Source organism: Ursus arctos, chromosome X, assembly GCF_023065955.2.
Source record: "Ursus arctos isolate Adak ecotype North America chromosome X, UrsArc2.0, whole genome shotgun sequence".
NCBI lineage: Eukaryota > Metazoa > Chordata > Mammalia > Carnivora > Ursidae > Ursus > Ursus arctos.
In genome coordinates this window covers 73,808,201-73,831,215 of record NC_079873.1, presented here as the reverse complement: position 1 = coordinate 73,831,215, position 23,015 = coordinate 73,808,201, and the positions used below count along the sequence as shown (strand labels likewise).

The 23,015-nt window shown below is 33.1% G+C and overlaps 1 protein-coding gene across 7 annotated transcripts in view; it reads right to left on the bottom strand.

Moving 5' to 3' along the window:
• DIAPH2 (diaphanous related formin 2) overlaps window positions 1-23,015 on the bottom strand; it is a 992,113-nt gene that overhangs the window by 403,752 nt on the left and 565,346 nt on the right. For all 7 annotated transcript variants that reach the window (XM_026483534.4, XM_057313012.1, XM_026483533.4 and 4 more), the window contains one exon: window positions 20,307-20,436. In XM_026483534.4, coding sequence (XP_026339319.2) covers window positions 20,307-20,436 — 130 coding nt within the window. The remainder of the gene's footprint in view (window positions 1-20,306; window positions 20,437-23,015) is intronic.

Sequence of the window (23,015 nt, the reverse complement as noted above, 5' to 3'; positions counted from 1 at the left end):
TCTGTATTCTGAAAACTACAGAACACTTATGAAAGAAATTGAAAATTACACAAAGAAATGGAAAGACATTCCAGGCTAATGGATTAGAAGAATAAATACTGTTAAGATATCTATACTACCCAAAGCAATCTACACATTTAATGAAATCCCTATGAAAACACCACCATCATTTTCCACAGAGTTAGAACAAAAAATCCTAAAATTTTCATGGAACCACAAAAAAACCTGAATAGACAAAGCAATCTTCAAAAAGTAAAGCAAAGCTTTGAGGCATCACAATTCTGGACTTCAAGTTGTATCACAAAGCTGTAGTAATAAAGATAGTATGCTACTGGCACAAAAACAGACACATAGATCAATGGAACAGAACAGAAAACCCAGAAATGAACCCAGAACTATATGGTCAACTAATCTTCAACAAAGGAAGGAATATCCAATAGGAAAGTCTCTTCAACAAATGGTGCTGAGAAAATTGGACAGCCACTTGCAAAAGAATGAAACTGGACCACTTTTTTACACCATACACAAAAATAAATTAAAAATGGATGAAAGACCTAAATGTGAAACAGGAAACCATCAAAATCCTAGAGATGAACACAGGCAGCAATCTCTTTGGTATCAGTTATACCAACTTCTTTCTAGATATGTCTCCTGAGGAAAGGGAAACAAAAGCAAAAATGAATTATTGGGACTTCAACAGACAAAAACCTTCTGCACAGTCAAGGAAACAATCACAAAACTAAAAGGCAACCTTTGGAATGGAGTAAGATATTTGCAAATGACTCATCTGATAAAGCGTTAGTATGCAAAATATATATATAGAACTGAATCAACTCAAACCCACAAAACAAATAGAAGACACGGACAGACACTTTTCCAAAGAAGTCATACAGATAGCTAACAGACACATGAAAAGATGTTCAACATCACTGATCATCAGGGAAATACAAATGAAAACTACAATGAGATATCAGCTCACACCTGTCAGAATGGCTAAAATCAACAGCACAAGAAACAACACGTATTGGCGAGGATGTGGAGAAAGGGGGACCCTCTTACGCTGTTGATGGGAATACAAACTGGTGCAGCCACTCTGGAAAACAGCATGGAGGTTCCTCAAAAAGTTGAAAATAGAACTACCCTATATTCCAGCTATTGCACTACTAGGTATTTACCTAAAGGAAACAAAAATACTGATCTGAATGGATACATGTACCCAGATGTTTATAGCAGCATTATCAGCAATAGCCATATTATGGAAAGAGCCCAAATGTCCATCAACTGATGAATGGATAAAGAATAAGTGGTGTGTGTGTGTGTGTATGTGTGTGTGTGTGTGTGTGTAATGGAATATTACATATGTGTATATATAATGGAATATTAGCCATAAAAAGAATGAAATCTTGCCATTTGTAAAGACATGGATGGAGCTAGAGACTATTATGCAAAGTGAAATAAGTCAGTCAGAAAAAGACAAATACCAGATGATTTCACTCATATGTGGAATGTAAGAAACAAAACAGATGAACATAGGGGGGGAAAAAAAGAGAGGCAAACCAGAAAACAGACTCTTAACTATAGACAACAAACTGAATGTTGCTGGAGGGGAGGTGCGTGGGGGGATAGTTTAAATGGGTGATGGGGATTAAGGAGTACACTTAGTGTGATGAGCACTGGGTTTCGTATGTAAGTGATGAATCAGTAAATTCTACACCTAAAGCTAATATTACACTGCATGTTAACTCACTGGAATTAAAATAAAAACTTGAAAAAACAAAAGGGAGATTCCAGATCATGGAGGTTTTGATATTATTATAAAATAAGATTAGACTGCATAATGAAAGAGTTCAATTTGTGTTTGTAAATCAGTAAAAAAAAAAAACCCTCAAGGGTAAGAAATATATTTCTTTCTGGGCGTTAATTCCATGCCTATTAGTTTAATCATTAAAGATATGACAATGTGGAGAATTTTATAATCTACTTTGCTGCTTTTTGAAAACAGTCATAAAAAGAGAAAAATTAAAATGTCAGCAATGACTATTGTATAATCCTTTCTAGGAGAGGAAAATATAACCCAAATAATATTTCTAGAGATGTACCAGATATAATTCAAGATCAGTTGTTGATATCCACGTGCAGATGGAGTTTACAAGGCACATACTTGAATTTCCGTTTTCTAAGATTTTGTAAATGTTATTTTTCAAGTAAAGCAATTAGTTGGGTTGATGTTTGGCTTCCTGTTTGCAGGAAGAACAGTTGTCTAACATCACTGATAGTGATGCAGAATGATCAGAAATATGTGGCTCACGGGCACACAGCAATGGTGGCAGGCCTTGGAAGATGTTACAGCAATCATCACCACAAAACCCTTGCTTGCTATCTACTTGTCCTGTACCTATGTTTAAAGTGCATGCATTTCCTGGGATTACTTGCCTGTTTTAATTCCCTTCAGCATGACTATATTCTAATGTATACAAATAAAATAAAAACTCAGATACACACCTGAGTCTTCCCTTTAAAAAAAAGCTGCTGGTTACAAGTAGGCATTTTGAATAGGTATTTAAGGGACTTTATTTTTAATTTTATTTATTTATTTTTTAAGAGTTGCTAACATTTATTAAGGTCCAAAGAGAAAGGGTCGTAAATCTGTGGGGCTTTATTTGTGTACTTGCTTGTTTTTAAGGAATCACCACTGTTGAATTCAATAGGGCACTTTAAGATATTCAGTAAGTTTAGATGCGGTTAGATCAAGATTGACAACAGACTTCAAAGCTGTGTTTACTCTGTGTCAAGGAATTAGGCATCAGGGATACATCGGGGAACAGAACAGATGGGATGTCTGCCCCCTTGGTGCTTACTTACCAACACTGAAAGGACTTAAAATTGAAAATACGGTGAGAAGTTGAAACCATAAAACTCTTAGAAGAAAATACAGGGTAAAAGATCCTTGACATTCGTCTTGGCAATGATTTTTTTGTATTTGACATCAAAAACACAGGTAACAAAAGCCAAAATAAACAAGCTTCTGCACAGGAGAAGAAACAATCAACATAATGAAAAGGTAACTTATGAAATACAAAAAAGTATTTGCAAACGATATATCTGTTAAGGGGTCAATATCTATTTAATATAATTAAGTAGCAATTTATAAATTATAAAATAAATATCTATCTAACACAATTAAATAGCAAAAAACCCCCAAACAAGTGAATTACAAAATGGGCAAAGGGCCGAAATAGACATTTTCCCACAGAAGACATGTAACTGTATGAAAAGATGCTTGACATGACTAATAATCAGGGAAATACAAATCAAAACTACAATGATATATCATGCCACACCTGTTATGATGACTATTACCAAAAACTCAAAAGATAGCAAGTGTTGGTGAGGATGTGGGGAAGAGGAACCTTTGTACACTGCTGGTAGAAATTTAAACTGGTACAGCCACTGTGGAAACACAGTATAGAGGATCTTCAGAAAATTTAAAATAAAACTACCATAATAATCCAGTTATCCCACATCTAGATATATACCTGAAGGAATTGAAATCACTATCTTGTAGAGATATCTGCACCCCCATGTTCAATGCAGCGTTATTTATAGTAGCCAAGATATGGAAACACCCTAAGTACCCACTGACAGATGAATGCATAAAGAAAATGTGATAGATATTTATATCTGTATAATGGCATATTATTCAGCATTAAAAGAGAAGAAAATCCTGCTATTTGCAACAAGATGGATGAACCTGGAGGACATTATGCTAAGTGAAATAAGCCAGACTCAGAAAGACAAATATTGCATGATCTCATTTATATGTGAAATGAAGAGAAAAAAAAGTCCAAATCAAAGTAATAGAAAATACATTGGTGTTACCAAGGGCTGGTTGGTAGGGGGAAAGAGGAGATACTGATCAAAGGGTATAAACTTTTAGTTATAAGATGAATAAATCGAAAGACCTAATATACAGCATGATGACTACAGATAATAATACATACTCAAAATTTGCTAACAGAATAAATCTCAAGTATTCTCAACACATACACACACAAACACAACATGGTAACTATGTCAGGTGATGGAATGCTAATTAGCTTGATTACGGTATCCATTTCACAATACATACATTTATCCGAACACCACACTGCACAACTGAAATACATACAATTTTTGTCAATCATACCTTAGTAAAAAATATGGTGAGGAACACATGGTGGTAGAGTCTTAAAGCCACAAAAATAATGTATGTTTTATTCAATGCATTTTTCTTAAGAATTTCAATATACTCAGATTTCTGATTAGAAGACACTGGAACCAAAGATTCATAAAATATACAATAGAAATTATCATATAAAATACAAGAATTTCTAGGTGACAAATATATGCACACTTGGAGATCCTCTCAACCCCCAAATGCTGCATACTATTTTTTGTGTGTTGATCTCCAAATAACTATGTATGGATATTCATGATTACAGAGGGAAGTAAGTAATTTTCAGGGTTAATACTTGTGTGTGTGTATGATTTTTTTGCATGTATGTGTACATGAGTATATTAGTACTTTTTTTTAATTTAAAACAAAGACTCCTTCATAGATAATACAAATGATACACTATATGCAGAACAGAACAATTTCTGGTAGATGGGTTTAATAGTATCTAAAAGTTGCTATTTATCATTATTCTTTATAGTTTCAATCAAATTAAATTCTTCTACAAGCTGGAAGTGTCCAAGGCACTTTTATGCCCTCACAGCTGTATGTCCTCCTTGTGATGCACTCAAAAGTACCCTATCAATTATCTGGATCCCTAGTCCCAGGGTTCAGTATTTCAGCCTCTTCTCTTCCCAATCTCCTCTCACTCTCTTGGTGATCTGATCCACTCACATGGATTTAAATACCATCTATGTGATGATCACTTTCAAATGTCTATCTCTAGCCCCTGAACTCCAGACTCATATCCATATCCATAGCCAAATGCTTGCCTGACATCTCCATTTTGATATCTAATAGGTATCTAAAACTTAATACATCTGAAACTGAAACTGAGCTCCTGGTATTCTTAACTCCCAAACCTGGTCCTTCTATAGTCTTCACCACTTCAGTTGGTGGTGATGGCAAATCCATCTTTTTTCGGTTGCTCTGGTCACAACCCTTGGAGTCACTGTTGAATAAGTCATACTGTCATACTCTCATCCTATCCATCAGCAAATGCAGTTAGTTTGGTATTTTAAACAAACAGTAAGTCTCCTTCTCATAAACTCCACCACTATTACTCTAATTGACACTAACATCTTTCCTCACTTGATCAACTTTCAGTAATCTCCTAATCTTGCTCTAGTCTTTCCCTATGGCAATCCATTCCATCACATGGCAATCTGAATGATTCTTTTAAATGTAAGTCAAATCTCATTACTTCTATACTTTCAACTTGCTAATGGTTTCCCATCAAACTCTGAATAAAAGCCAAAGTCCATTCCAGGGGTTACAAGGTCAAACATGTTCCTGCCCCTAACCTATACCCCTAACTCCAACCTCTTTTCCTATCACTCTCTCCCTCACTCACTTTGGTCCTAGCCACACTGGCTACCTTACTCTCCCTCAAACACATTATGCATGTAGAAGACTGACAGTCCTTCCCCTTTGCTATTTCCATTACTTGGAATGCCCATTACTGAGATAGGAACATGGCTTCTTAATTCAGTTTAACCAAATTTCTGACCAAATGCCACATCTACAAGGGCTTCCCTGACCACTATGTAATATAGCACACTCTGTCATTCTCCATTCTCTCATCTTGTTTTATTCTTCACCATAACACTTTTAAATGAATAGAATTGTATTATATATGTGTTTCTCCCATGAAAATGAATCTGTTTTATACACTACTGTAATCCAAGTGTCTAGAATGGTGCTAGGCACATAATAGGTACTTAATAATTATTTGTTCAGGAAATGAATGAACTGCAGATCTTAAAATTATTTTATGATTTTAAGTATAAATACGTGGTTGATCCCTCTTATTCATGGACTCTGTATTTACGAATTGCCTACTTGCTAAAATTTACCTGTAACCCCAATCAATACCTGCACCCATTTTGTGGTCATTCACAGACATGCACATATAAAGAGTGGTGAAAATTTTGATTTGTCCAAGGTGCAGGTTTCCAGCTGAGGTTGAACGAGGTGATACTCTGCGTTCTTGTTTCAGCTCTCATGCTGTGAACAACTGCCCTTTTGCAATTTACTTACTGCCATTTTTTCTCATTCTTGTGGCTTTTTTTGGTAACTTTGCTTTTAAAAATTACCCCCAAGCATGGTGCTGAAGTGTTGTCTAGTGTTCTTAAGTGCAAGAAGGCTATGATGTGCCTTATGGAGAAAATAAGTGTGTTAAATAGGCTTTGTTTGGCATGAATTATAGTGCTATTGGCTGTGAATTCAATGTTAATGAATCAACCATACATACTAAGAAAGGTGCTTTTAAACAGAAACAAACATAAAACATGGTTATGTACAGACAATTTGATGAAAATATTGTGACCAGAGAGTCCCAGGAACCTAACTCTAATTCCTCCCAGGAACAATGGTTTGGTGTTTGCTAATTCAGTGTTCAAGGTGACATCACAGAAAATTACTGCAAATAATAAGAATCAATTGTATAAATCACACAAAAGATATAGAAAATATAAAAATACTACTGACAGCAACTATTACTTTTAAGTATATTATAATTAATAAAATCTGGATGTTACTATATATTATTTTGTTTAAGTTTAGTATATTCTATTTGCCATGTTATTAAAGATCATTGAAGGCTTGACTTTACCAAAACATATTACATTATGTGTACGGTCCATAATTCATTTTATTATATGTCTTGATTCTCAGCTATTTGGGATATTTCTAATTATTTACTTTTATAAATAATATAATGAAATTATTGTACATAAATCTTGGTACCTATCTCTGATCACTTTTTTTTTCTGATCATTTTCCTAGGACAAATTAAAGGTCTGCAATTAGTTTGAGGCTCTTTATACATCTTGCTTTCCAAAAAGTTGAAGTCATCTTGAACTTAGATCATTAATACATAAGTACCTCTTCTATACCACCTGTGCCAGCACTGAGTATATGATATAGCTTGTTTTTAACCTGAAAACTTGTAATGTGTTGTTTTGTGTGCATTTCTTACATTACTGATGAGGTTGCACATTTTGGAATGTTTTTCTCCTGAGAACATCTGTCCATCTACCATCTGCCTATTATTAATCATCACTAATCATTTCTAATGAATTTCTAAGTAAGCTGGGGTATCAACTGATAGAATGAATAGAAATGTTTGAGATAATTCATTTTCCTCTAAAGATCACCTATTCAGTGTGGTTTGTAATAGTGAAAGATAGATGGATAAACACGTCCAAACTACCATGAAATAGATAACTGAGGAAAAATGACATATTTAAAACAAGGGATACAAATGTGCAACTCAGAATACATTAAAAAAAATCATTCACCACGATCAAGTGGGATTTATTCCTGGGATGAAAGGGTGGTTCAATATTTGTGAATCAATCAATATAATACATCACATCAATAAGAGAAAGGATAAAAACCATAATCATTTTAATATATGGATAAAGAGCATTTAATAAAGTAAACACCCATTCATGATAAAAACCCTCAACACAGTAGGCTTAGAGGGAACATACCTCAACGTAATAAAGGCTGTATAACAAAAAGCCACAGTTACCATCATACTCAATGTTGAAAAATGGAGAGCTTTTCCACTAAGATCAGGATCAAGATAAAAATGTCCACTCTCACCACTTTTATTCAACATAGTGCTGGAAGTCATAGCATGGCAATCAAGCAAGAAAAATAAATAAGAGGCATCCAATTTGGAAAGGAGGAAGTGAAACTTTCACTATTTGCAGATGTCATGATGTTATATAGATACTATATAAAGACTGTAAAGACTCCACCAAAAAACTACTAGAACTGATAAATTAATTCAGTAAGATTGCAGGATACAAAACACATATACAGAAACCTGTTGCATTATTATACATTATTAATGAAGTAGCAGAAACAGAAATTAAGAAAACATTCCTATTTATATTTGCACCAAAATAACAAAATACATAGGAATAAACTTAAGATGAAAGACTTGTATTCTAAAAACCATACAACACTGATGAAAAAAATTCAAGATGACACAAACAAGATACTCCATGCTCATGGAAAGATACTCCACGGTCATGGATTGCAAGAACCAATATTGTTAAAATGTCTATACTACCCAAAGCAATCTACACATTAAATGCAATCCCTATAAAAACACTACCATCATTTTTCACAGAGCTAGAACAAACAATCCTAAAATTTGTATGGAACTACAAAAGACCTTGAATAGCCAAAGCAATCTTGAAAAAGAAAACCAAAACTTGAGGAATCACAATCTCAGATTTCAAGATATAATACAAAGCTGTAGTAATCAAAACAGTATGGAAATGGTACAAAAATAGACACATAGATCAATGAAACAAAGAGAGATCTCAGAAATAAACCCATGATTATATGGTCAACTAATCCTTGATGAATGAGGCAAGAATATGCAATTGGAAAAAGTCTCTTCAACAATTCGTGTTGGGAAAACTGGGTAGCTAAATGAAAAATAATGAAACTGGACCACTCTTTTATACCAAATACACAAACTCAAAATGGACGAAGGACCTAAATTTGAGACCTGAAACCATAAAAACCCTAGAACAGAACACAGGCAGTAATTTCTCTGATTATCAGCTGTAGCAATATTTCTCTGACTATATCTTCCAAGGTGAGAGAAACAAAAGTAAAAATTTACTATAAAACCTCTGCATAGCAAAGGAAATAATCAACAGTACCAAAAAAGATAACCTACTGAATGGAAGAAGATATTTGCAAATGACATATCTGATAAAGGGGTAGTATCAAAAATATATAAAGAACTGATACAACTCAACACCCACAAAACAAATAATCCAATTAAAAAATGGGCAGAAGACATGAACAGACATTTCTCCATAGAAGACATCCAGATGGCCAACAGACACATGAAAAGATGCTCAACATTACTTATCAACAGGGAAATGCAAATCCAAACCACAATGAGATATCATCTCACATCTGTCAGAATGGTTAAAATAAAAAACACAAGAAACAACAAGCATTGATGAGGATGTGGAGAAAAAGGAACCCTTGTGCACTGTTGCTGGGAATGCAAGCTGATGCAGTCACTGTGGAATACGGTACAGAAGCTCCTCAAAAAATTAAAAGTAGTATTACCATATGATCCAGTAATTCCACAACTGGGTATTTACCCAAAGCATAAAAACACTAATTTGAAAAGATATTTGTACCTCTTTGTTTATAGCAGCATTATTTATAATAGCTAAATTATGTGTCCATCAATAGATGGAGTGTCCATCAACAGATGAATGTGTCCATCAACAGATGCTCATGTGTACATCAATAGATGAATGGATAAAGAAAAAGTGGTATATATATCAAAATACATAAATATTGGAATATATATTCATATATATATATATATATATATATATATATGCAATGGAATATTATTCAGCCATAAAAAAGAATTAGATATTGCCATTTGTAAGAGCATGGATGAATCTACAGAGTATAATACTAAGTGAAATAAGTCGGAGAAAGAGAAATACCATATAATTTCAATTATATGTGAAATTTAAGAAACAAACAAAAAAAAAACAAACAAAAAAAGAGAAAGAAATAAAAAAAAACGACTCTTAACTATAGAGAACTAATTGAAGGTTACCAGAGGGGACTTGGGTGAGGAGATGGGTGATATAGGTTATAGGGATTAAGAGTACATTTCTATTGATGGACACTGAGTAATGTATAAAATTGTTGAATCACTATATTGTACACCTAAACCTAGTATAACATTGTGTGTTAATTATACTGAAATTAAAATTCCTAAAAATGTGCAACTCAGAGACTAGAAATACTTATACTATTAGAGTTAAATAAACATTTGTTTAGTTGATGACCATATCCCTCAAGAAGGGTGGGCAATGGAAATATTTATTCTTTGTTCATCACCACAGAGTGTGTTATTCCTCTCTAAGGACATGTAGAAGGAAAAAGCAATCGAATGAAACCTTAAATCCTAACAATACCATTTTAATGTACTTAACAGTTTACTGTAGTTTTAGAGTAAACCAAGAGTATTTGTATGATTTTACTGGGTGTTTCTAGTTATAATAATTAATGTTCTATCGAAATATAGAAATTACCAAGGTTCATGTTGCTTTCTCAGTTTATCTTAAATTTGTGAATAAAAATTTCATATTTTATATATTTTTCAATTGTGTTCTTGTTATTACTCTCAGTGTTGTTACATTGAAAAGAACAATGAATACAGAAGTACAGCCAAAATCTTAGTCCTTGCTAACTGTGTGACATTGAGCACTTAATCTTTCTGGCTCTTTAATAAGCTCTTTATAAATGGTAGTCATTATTATTATCACTATTAGGTATTAGAAAAAATGCATAATTAAGTGAAAAAGCAATAGTTAACATAAACATTAGCTACATTCTGCTACAAATGCAAAGATGATCCATTTCTTTAAAATGCACATAAAAGAAATGCCTTATTATCATTTTTATTAGTTATTATAATAATATTCAAAATCCATACCTTTTTATTTCCTATAGACATTTACTATTAATTATTTAGAATATTCAGTTAAAGCTATAAGCTTTTTCTTTTCTTCCATGTTTATACATACTTAGGACAAAGATATCCTAGGATATTGGAAATTTTATAATGATTCTTGAATTCTGAATAATGATTTTTCCATCAAAGCTTAGAGATATCATTTAAAATAAGATGAGCCTTTGTGATCATGTTTTTAGAGTCTTATTTCTAAAAGACTACAAGATAGAAAAAAAATTTTAAAAATGTATGGCATAAACTTAATGACATCATATATTATTTCAGAAAGCTTTGTCATTTAATGAGCAGATTTTTGATCTTCACTTTAAAAATGGGACCAAACAAATGTAAAAAAACCTGATCGAAATCATCTGGATTAACATCTTCCTGACAGCTTGAATGATAAACTATTATTTACTATTATTTATGTAGAACAACTTTCTCCTCAGGCATTTCCATACTGAATATCTAATTTTGTTAGCATAATCAGCTTGAGGGATAAGTGGGCTAAATATGACAGTGTGTATTTTTCAAGTTAAGAAACATTATTGCATAAATGAGCAAATAGGCAACTGATGGGTTAAATGGCCAAACAATGAACTAACAAGTACATAGCAACAAAGTTGAAACTCAGATATGTATCTCCTGATTCTCATCCTTGAACATAGTTTTTCTAGCATGTATTTCTTTAAGATATGACCGAATCAGAAGCCTCTGCCACAGAGCCATTAGCTTCCAACAGGAGTCAGAGTGTTTTCCTTACTATTTCAGTGAATCTTCTAATAAAAATAACAACTCCATTATGACTGTTTTACATGGAAATACTGTTAAGCTGTTTGGGTCATACAAAATTAGAACCAGTAAATATTATATTTGCCGTTTATTAATTTACCTCATTAACTTGTAGAATCCAAATTCCAGAAAAAGACCTCGGTTAAATTCAAGAAATCATACCAGCTATATAGCCCCCTACAACTTGGTCCTTGAGTTCAAACCACATTTCAAATGTGTAAAAAGTGGAGAATAGAGGCACTGCTCAGGTATCTCTGATATAGTTCTTTACTCTCTCCAAATCCCCAATCCTTAGATCCCTAAAGCAGTCTCATCCTTACTGATGAATCCATCAGAAGGACTGGTAGTAGTTAAAACTGTGGTAATGGTAACCATGTTGATTACCAGATTCTGCCAATTTTTCCTAGAGGTACAATGGAATCTCCACTCAGAGCATGAGCCATCTCTTCTTTTGACTCTGAGCAGATAGCTGCTTCTTTCTTCATTTCTGTTAGTTTTCCCTCTTCTTTACTCTCCACTCTCCACCTTGACAATACTACTTAACTTCAGTCCTTCAACCTCTTGCATTGAATATATCCCTGCACTTTATTTTAGAGTTGCTCAAATTGTAACATTTGATGTATAAGTATTCAATTTTTAACCAATGAGCTTGAATCCAGAATGAGATAAAACTGAGCAACATTCCCACATATCTTATTTCCTGACACAGTGATAGCAATGACAGCAGTGACAGGAGCTTGGTGAAAATTTTAACTCAGGATGTGCTCAGGACACGTTAAGATTCAATGATTTACAAGCTAGGGTAATATTGATAACAACTATGGAAAGATCACCCTGAAGGTTACATGATATATAACATGCTTGGTGGGTGGTGCTTTTTTTTTTTTTTTTAAATACTAGAATGTACCTATCCACTCTAAAGACTAAAATACATTTTGATAAAATCCTTAAGTGACATATAACTTGCTGAAAAATAATTATTTACAATGACATCAGATCAACTCTGACAGCAAATATTTATACAATGCATGTGATCATTCTAACTAAGCACATGTGAAAACACTGACCTTTTAGATTAACTGTAATACTTTTCTCACTTTTTATAAGTCATTATACATTTTAAAAATCTAAATGACCAGCTTTCATAAAAATATTTTGTTGAAGCATGCATACGTTGTGCATATAGGTTACTAGCTGAAAGAATTTTCACAAAATAAACAAATCCATGTAACCAGGATCCAGATCAAGAAACAGAACATAATCAGCACTCCAGAAGCCCTCACATACTTTCTTCTAGTCACTAACCCCCACCAAGAGTAAACATTATAATTATTTCTAACACCATACATTTGTGTTGCCTTAAATAGCCACTTTTAAAGAATACTTTTTAAAGACCTGGTTTTCTCCTTGTTGCTTAAGGTGTGAGAAATTGAACATCAAGTATTTGTAAATATACTTTAGCTAATTTGTACCCAGAAAGTTTCACTATTGGGCTAAATAAAGATAGCAGCTAGGATCAAGCTGATGTTTAATAAACATTCACAGCACAGAATTTGCAACAGCATTACCATGTTAGATTTTGCTCTGAGAAAGCAGACTAATGATATTACACATTACTTAAGAAAGCATCATGCCAGGATGCATCCATAAACATGGAAACTTTTATATTATAATGTAAGACAGTATAGGAACCAAACTAAAAAGTTCACGTAAGTACTACTGTAGAAGAGCTAAGTGAGAAACCACTGAAAGCCAAAACAACTGGGAAAGCTTTATATGGAGGGGTGAGATTTAAACTGGACCTTCAAAAAGATAAACACAGGGCTCACAAGGGCTGAGAGAAAGGGGTGGCATTTCTATCTGGAAAAAGCATAGGAGCCTAGGCTCTGAGACATGAGAGACAAGGATGTGAGACAGATAAACTATGTACACAACTACTGACAGAAAAAGATTCTGGGATGTAAAAGCTAAGCTATGCTGACAAATGCCTATGTAAGTCTATAAAAAATTGTTGACTTACATTGAAACATTTTACTCAAATCCAAATGACATGGTCTCTGCTTCCTTTCACTGCTACCTGAAAATATTAATTTTTTCAACAGTTTCCTCTAGAAATGAATATTAATTAGAATGTTGATATATTATGAATTGAAAAACACTGGTTGGTAATGACTAGATTACTGACCAGCAAAACACACACATACACACACACACACACAGAGGAAAACAACAACAACAACAACAACAACAACAAAAACCCATGACTTTCTTGCCTAAATCCTTTTAAAGTCTTAGGTTGAAAATTCATTTTTCTATGCACATTTTGGGCCTTTTATTGTTTCTGTTATTTTAAAGAAATTCACTGTTAAAAAAAAATATGGGTAATTTGGTCTGGGTAAGGAAGAAAGAAATGTAACTGGAAAATTTATGAATTCGATTCCTTAAAATTTAATACTCCTTTCAATTTTATAAGATATTTATGATGTCAATATGATAGAGTTCAATTCATTCAGCAAAAATTATTTAAGTTATTTTTACAGTATATATGAAAAAGTCCAAAGGAAGCTAAACAATTTTAACTACTTTTGTAAAACTGACGTAGCGGTATGATGTGTACTCAGAGGTTTTTGTTTTTGTTTTTAAGGATTTATTTATTTGAGACAGAGAGAGAAAGAGCATGAGTGGGGGGAGGGGCAGAGGAAGAGAATCTTCAAGTTGACTTCCCAATGAGTGTGGAGCCTGATGTGGAGATTGATCCCACAACCCATGAGATCATGACCTAAGCCAAAACCAACAGTGGACACTCAACCGACTGAGCCACCCACGCACCCCTGTACTCAGTTTCAAATTCAGACTAACATTTAAGTAAGGTCAGTTCTCCAGATATTTTGTCACATCGGTATATTATCATTCTGTGCTTCTAAAAAGCTAGACGACAAAGTTTAAATCTCCTAGAAAATCCTACAGCTTAATACTTTCTCACATCTTGGGTTTTATGAGTCACTGTATGTTAAATGCTCTAAAAACAGTAGGATTTTGTTCCCTAAATCAAAGATTTTTCAATAAAACTAACACTAGACAATATGAAAGTGCTTTTTTTCCCAGGAATTAGAACAAGAGATAGATGTTTCAGTAGTTAGATACAACATTAAGAAAGTTGGCTGCCATTAGTTCCTCGATTTTAATCCTTACTCTTCACCATAATCCTTTATGGTTTGGTGGCCTCCATAAGTTTAGATCCCATTCATTATTAGCTTGATAGTTTCCAATTTTAACTTTCTTTTTGAAAGAAGTAAAGATATAGACCAGGAAATATTGTTAAATTCTGGTGTCCTCTTTATTCTAATTTATCTTGTTTTTCCCCTTGTATTTATAGTAAACAGTAATTTTAGGGCTGCAATTCTCTATTTGTCAACTTCCCACAATATCTTATTTTGAAATGTGCCTGCTATACTACGATGATATGCAATGATTCAATTTAATAGACATTTATTGAGCATTTACTTCTCTCTGAGATGCTGTGCTAGCACTGTGACTGTAGGGACAAATGCAGAGGGTACAGAGAAAAACAAGCAATGGAATAAAAACTATGAACGTGGTATGTACAATATTACTAATAAGGCTAGAGTGCTGCTGTGACACAAAGAAAGACGAGGGTAATTCTGTCAAAGTGGAGCTGCAGAGACTGTAGACGACTACACAGAGCACATAGCATTTACACTCCAGTAAATCTTTTTATTGTATAGCATTTACTCCAATATGAGCATGAATCTCTGTTGTATATTTTAGACCACAAAGGAAGCAAAAATGGAGCTGAAATATATATATATATATATATATATAAATATAATATCTATCTATCTATCATCTATCTATCTATCTATTTATCTATCTATCTCCGAAGTCTGCAAACCTTCATTGATTCTCTAATCTAGTTGTGTGGTCATGGACAATTCCTTCATCATTCTGGGCCTCAGTTTCTTGAACTATAAAATAATGAGTTTAGCCAAATTGCTATCTTGGGTCCCTTTTAGCAGGGAGGTGATGATGTCTAAAGCTTTTGCCAGCTCTGGAATTTTGGAAAATGTTCTGGCTTTTTCTCTCTGTTGTTCTCCCAACTATTTTTTTTTTTAATTTTTTATTGTGCTATTATTTTACATTTTCTTTTTCTTTCTTTCATGCATTTTTCCCTACAATATTTCCTCTAGTCTGAACGTTTTATAAAGAAGTCAAAGTAGATAAATAGCTAATCAGAGTTACTAATATGACATGGAAAGATGGCAGATATCAAAAGGTATAGCTGGTAATGAAAATTTATAATGATTGATTTAATTCATAAGAAATTAACACTGTTTATAGGACACTTGACAGCTTTTATTTTGTAGGATGGCACTAATTTAACTGAAGTGAAACCCATCTCATATTCAAGTGAAATCTTAGGATTAATAGTGCTTTCAAATATATTAATGTAACTTTTCCCTGTTGAGTGGAATAGTTTTAATTAAACTTTACTAATTCTTTTGGTTTAATCCCTGGAGCCAACCTATAAAACACTAGAGGTTTTAAATCAAACTGTTAAAATCCTTAAAGCTCAAAGTTAAAGTGATAGCCACAGTGGTAGAGAGAACAATAAAGAATTTATAAAATATGTCTAGTAAACCAGCAATGCTTTATACAATATATATCTATATATCTATTATATATATAATTATGCAGACAAAATACACATACATATAATATTTAAAACTAATGATCAGGGGAAAGGCAATTGTGGTTTATCAAAAGAATTCTAGGGGTGTCTGGGTGGCTCAGTTGGTTAAGCGTCTGCCTACGGCTCAGGTCAGGATCCCAGTGTCCTGGGATTGAGCCCAACATCAGGCTCCCTGCTCAGTGGGAAGTCTGCCTCTCCCTCTCACACTCCCCACTGCTCATTCTCTCTCTCTCTCTCTCTCAAATAAATAAAATATTTTTTAAAAAGTATTTTAAATATTTTAAGGCATCAGAGTTTCTATAGCAACCAATTTTTTTCTCTCTAAAGGCTCACTGGTATGTCAAACATGAATGAGAAGACCTGCAGATTTATGATTTAACCTAGAATGAAATGACCAGAGCAATATTATTTTATTAATTTCACTGGTAATAAAAGTATACTGTAGTGTTTAATGCTGAGCTTCATAAGGGATGTGAGAATGTCTGTTTAGAAGAAAGGTAAGTACTCTACTCCCTTACCCTGCCTGCGTGCCTCCCTGCTCCCGGCAATAACTAAATAGATAAATAAGCAAAACCAAACCAAAACAAAACCATTGTATCATTCTTTAGGCAATGCTTCATAAACTTTTCTCATCTAAATAACCCAATGGAAGAGAAGATTGAACATTAGGGATCTATTGCAAGTGTGAAATTTCTTTGAAGTCATCTGTTTTATTTTTAAAAATTCATGTGGATTTTAAATTCTGTTTCATAATATATATCTGTTTTAATGTGAAAATGATGTTTTCCTCCAATACTTTTGAGTTAACAGAGCTCTAGGAAAATATGCTAAGTTTATACCATAGTTTTGCATATTCAAAGATACACACAATTTTAGAAGCTTAGCTAAAGAATAAACACAATTATAAAATAAATTTTTCCATAGATCACACATATTTCCTACCTTCAGTTTTCCTTTCACCTTAAGTCATTTGTTTTGTCAGTTAATTTGAGGCCTATAACTCTACTACTCAACTGAAATAAACTAATTGCTATACAAGACAGAAAAGATCTTTATGTTACCAAAATTGATACTTGGGTTGCAAAAATCCAAAAACATAGAAAAAATTATTAGTCATACAATTGTTCTCTAGATATAAGTTATAGGGGCACCTGGATGGCACAGATGGTTAAGCACCCGACTCTGGATTTCAGCTCATGCCACAGTTTCAGTGTCATGAGACGGAGCCTTGTGTCAGACTCCATGCTCAGTGGGGAGGCAGCTTGAGATTCTCTCTCCCTCTGCCCCTTCTTGCGACCTCTCCCTTTCTCTCTCAAATAAATAAATCTCAAAAAGTAGATATGACTTATATAATTCAATCATTAACTTAATTAGTTTCATCTTATCGATATCCCTCTAGTTTGAAAAGAAAGGTACTTTTTGTATTTTTGAAGGTGATCATTTCACATCAAGACAGTCCATCATCAAATAAAATTGATTTTATATTACTGATCGATTTGTATTTTTGCTGGTTGACTATATACATGCTATGTACAGTACTAGAGGTGACAATGTGATTCAAACAAGACTGAACTGCATATTAAGCTAACAAGACAAGTTAGACTCAAATATCAAGGAAAAGTAACTATAAATAAGAGGTAATTGGCTTGACCTTTCACCCTGTTTTTTGTTTTTGTTTTTGTTTTTTTCCCTGTAGGCTAAATTCCAGAGTATTTCTTCCTAGGGCTTTAGTAGCAAAACATTTCTAAAAAATGGATTCTGAACAGGGATTTGACAAATGATAGTCAGTTGTCTTAGAGGACAGGGCAGGTGAGATTTCTAGGCATGGGATGCAGCATGAAATCATACACAGAGACAGGAATATCAGAAAGGAATAAAACGGCTCAAGAGAATATATGTCTGAGCACACTGAAATAAGAACTAGGAGGAAATGAAAGAGGGATGCAAACAGGTGGAATGCCCTTAAGAATTTGAGTTGAGACTGAATTTCATAGGGAAAGAAAAAGAACTAGTCAAAATAACTTGAAAATGGGTATTTCTGTGGCTCTAAACAGTGAGACAGTGAGAGGATTTCTGGCAACAGTCTTTTGAAAACACGGGCAGGAAGAATACAGGAAAGCCGAAATAATCAAGATACAACAGAGAGATTTTGCTCTTGACATAGATAGGGAGAAAGAAGTTGGTGATAGTGTAAAATAAAAATAAGGAAGTATTTACCAAACACCCAGACACAGGAAACAAATAGAACTGGATGTAATAAATAGTTAGCTGAGAGTGTAGGAACCACAGGCACCCTTATGATTATCCCTTTCTAACAATACAATAGCAGCAGCTACAACATTCATAGCAGTACATAAAATATTATGATTACCACTATTAATAAAGACAGTGGTATAGCAACAGCTACATATTTACTATGTGCCAAGCCTTTTATTGAATGCTTTAAACATGTCAACTCATGTGATCTTGTTACTATGGTTCCCATGTTACAGACAAGGAAACAAAAACTTGGAAGTTTAAATTACTAGCTCAAGGTTATAAAACTAAGAAGTTATCAGCTAGGATTAGAACTTAATACTGTCTCACTTAGAAGGCTGTGCGTTATAGGTTAACTTCATCGATAACAATAGTGGCTAAAAGTTTGTATGAGATTATATAGACATAGAGATAGATATATAATATAGAAATACAGATAAGCTAGTATTTAGACTTAAAACCAAAGCTGACATAAGCTTCATTCTACATTTCATTACAGTTATTTCAGATTATTTTGACTAAAAGTGTTTATCAGATACATTCATGTAAAGTATCCTCAACGTAGAACCTAAAAATTTAAAAATTAGGAATTAAAAATCATCATTGTAAAACTGACAAATCATTTTATTTAAACATATTCTTGATAGACTTCTCAAAATCTCTCTGAAATTGAATCTACATATTAAACAAATGAAATTTAGAAAAAAAGTCTGGTAAAGGGCAATCAAAAAGTAGTGATAGCGTTGAAATGATCTAATAATTGTCCTTATTTGTGACATTTCTCACGTTTCCAATTACAAATTTTCCATTTCTCTATAACTCTGAGGAATTTCAGCAAGGACTCAAAAGCATATACCTCTCCCAAGTTTACTACAAACCGTATAAACCTGTTAGTGTTCGTTGAAGGGGACAAAAGTATGCCTATAAAACCCAGAATATTGTTTGTATAATACTGTTCAGTGGTCAGGGCACCTGGGTGGCTCAGCAGATTAAGCTTCTGACTCTTGGTTTCAGCTGAGGTCATGACCTCAGCCTTGCATTTGGCTCCCCATTCAGTGTAGAGTCTGCTTAAGACTCTCTCTCTCTCTCTCCCTATGCCCCTCCCTCCCCCAAATAAATAAAATCTTTAAAAAAATATTATTGTTCAATGGTCATCTCTGCTAGTCTGGTATTATCAATCAAACCCTCAATGTATTTCTTTAATTTAATCCAGTGTGTCTTGTTTTGTGGTCCCAGGGCCAGAATAACAATAGGAAACAGAGCATGACGCCATAGTACTATTATTTTCTTTACTTAAAAATAAACCTTTAAGATATGATGTAAAATTATATTCACTACAAGTATAGCAGCAGCTCTCTGGCAATTGCTTCTCTAAAGAACTTCTACATGACTAACATGCAACTAATGTAGAATAATAGAAACATTTAGAAACTTTGTAAGCAAGAACTGTCTCACAATTATTTTGATATCATCAAAAGCCCATGGTATAGTTCCCTTGTAAACAATATACACTTAAGTATTAATGAAATGAATCAATGAACATACTATCAGACCAGACATGTGAAAGCTTCAATAACTTAGCAATGTTAAAAAATAAAGTAAGTAAAAAATAGGTCATTAAATGTACTATACTGTCAAATATAAGCTAATGGAAACTATCTTCCTGCTTTTCAAATATAAGTAAACAGAAAAAATAAAATTAATATTTATTTAAACAGAAAAAATAAAATTAATATTTATTTAATCTTACCACTTAAAATATAATACTCAGGCAAGGAATAGTCTCAAAATAGTTACTAATTAATTACCTTTGCTTGCACTTTCTACATGTTCCAATTCTTCAGGAAATTTCAGGATATCCCGGTATTTTTCCTCACAAATTTCAGCAATAAAATGCAAGAGGGTTGTTTTTTGATCTGCTGATTTAGTATCTCTGATCTGGAATGAAATAACAATACTTTTAGTATATTTTGGGTAATGTAAATATAGACCTTATTCTTAAAAAGTGAAATGAACAGATGAACTCAATTTATTACACCTAATTTAAATTTTTTAAAAAAGTTAGGGGCACCTGGGTGGCTCAGTTGGTTAAGTGTCTGACTCTTGGTTTTGGCTCAGGTCATGATCTCAGGGTCCTGAGATGGAGCCCCGTGACAGGCTCTGTGCTCAGTGTGGAGTCCACTTGAAATTCTCTCCCTTTTCCTCTGCCCCTCCCCCTGCTCATGTTCTCTCTCTTGCTCTCCAAAGTAAATAATAAACAATATCTTTAACAAAAATTTTCTTTAAGTTAGGGGTAGCTTCCTAATGGGGTCTAGCAACAATGCTCTAGATTTTAAAAGGAACATCATTATTTTAAAATACAAAAGATGACCTAAACCAGCAAAAGTTTAAATTTTAATATATATATTTTTAAATGTCTAAATTATTATGGCAAAATGAACTATTCTCTGAGAATAGAGCATTAATTTAAGTATTGATAATTAAAAAGTTAATGTGTGCTTATGTTATCAGCATTTGTTCTTTCCTTTATCACTGAAATATATTCTTGGAAGCTGGATTTGTTTGTGAGGTTATATTTATTTGTAGCCATTACTAATGCAAATTAATGTAAAAAATACATTTTACCTTCCTTTACTTGTATGGGCCATCAAATAAGAAAAACTGAAAAGTTCTTATGCTGATTCATAAATAGAATCTGACCACGCAATTGTGATGACAATTTTTTTCTGCTTATGTATGGTATTTCCTTTTCAGAGATACTTTTAGAAAAGAGATGCTAAAGTTAGAACAATAAAAATCTTTAAAGTATAGGGCGAAAAATTTATGATGAAAATCTAAGTGTTTTCTTTAATAGAACATTCATACCAGACTAAGCTGCAAAAGAAATCAAGGATTTACCTACAAACAAAGGATAAGTATGGAATAAAGTATCAAGTTTTCTCATTCTCTTGGGTGTTTTAATTCTATAATCCTCAGATGATGGGTTTGCCTACTGATAGGCATACTGATTTGGGGGTTTTAGCTTTAAGGATTACTCTGTTTAGAATAAATTCTTCCCAGACAGGTTTATGAAAAGGCTGTGGAAGATACTTAGGTAATTAACAGAATATTTAATGCCTACTGTTTTACTGACAAAGGAAAAAAAAATCACATTTAATCAATCAGACCCATACTGAATCCATTTTGTACTATAGCTTTTTAACAGTTATTTATGTCCCCAGGATATTGAGAACTTAAAAGAAATATAGTCTAAAGGCTCAAAACAACCACAGGAGGTATGACGTTGACAGTTGAGGTGGTCACAAGGTCACAATGATTTCTTTTAGAATTTCTGGGATTACTTTATCCCGCACAGGCGAAATATTTAAAATTTTGTATTATCTTGCTGATCCGCCTAACACTTTCAAGTACTACAAGGTTAAAATGACACAACTTAAGGACAAGCTATAAGAACAGACCACAACAAAATCTCAAGGACAATTTGTGTTAAGTAAGGCTTGTCCTCTACTGGGTGTTATACGCAAACAATGAATCATGGAACACTACATCAAAAACTAATGATGTACTGTCTGGTGACTAACATAACATAACAAAAAATTTTTAAAAAACTAAAAAAAAAAAAAAAAGTAAGGCTTGTGCTCTAGAGGAATCAATGGGAGGTTCACGTTCCTAAAGAAAGGTCTTTACCTGGGATTACAGTGTTACATGTTTACAAAGCGCATCATTTTCAGAGTATGCTGGATATTACAATTTATAAGACAATTCGCATTTTCTTTCTTTCTTACAAATTACCTGAATTCCTAAATGCTAAAAACATTAGGTGTTTAGGGAAAATTGAAGGTACATCTTCCTGAAGGAAAAGGAATTGAGCTATATTTTATAAATTCTGTATACAGAGACTATACAGATACACACATACCACGACCACCACTAATAAGAATGACAACAAAACCCTACCTAATTTTTCAGGACACCAAATTGTATAAATATATATAATTTTAAATATTTTAAATGCACATGGCCAATACTGGAAAGGAAAAACAAAAATAGAAAAATACCATTATGCTCATATGTCCAATTTATGGGTGATTTAAAAACCAGCTTTTGGCATGCGTACTTATGAATGCTTAATTTTCAGAAACAGTTTTTAATTGAGAAATATTTATTCAGAATCAGGTCCATTAATTTAATTCCTGTTAAGAAATTTAGTAGAGTCCATGGTTACATTCCAAAAAGATAAATAAAGCATAACATTTCAGCTAAATAAGTATTTTGGTAATTTGGTTGAAATCAGAAAGTTGCAGATACAGCATGGGTATGCTTTAAAAAAAAAAACTAATATTTCTTTCAAAGCATGGGCAAACATGGACAAGTGCCTGTTTTTTCAAGCCAAGGAATATCTTAGTTGGTATGGGAGATAAACTGTCAGATCTGTACTGCAATATTTATTTTTTAAATAACTTCACACAGAGAGTCTATTTTAAGGTTTCAAACTGACAGGGAATAATTGTGACAAA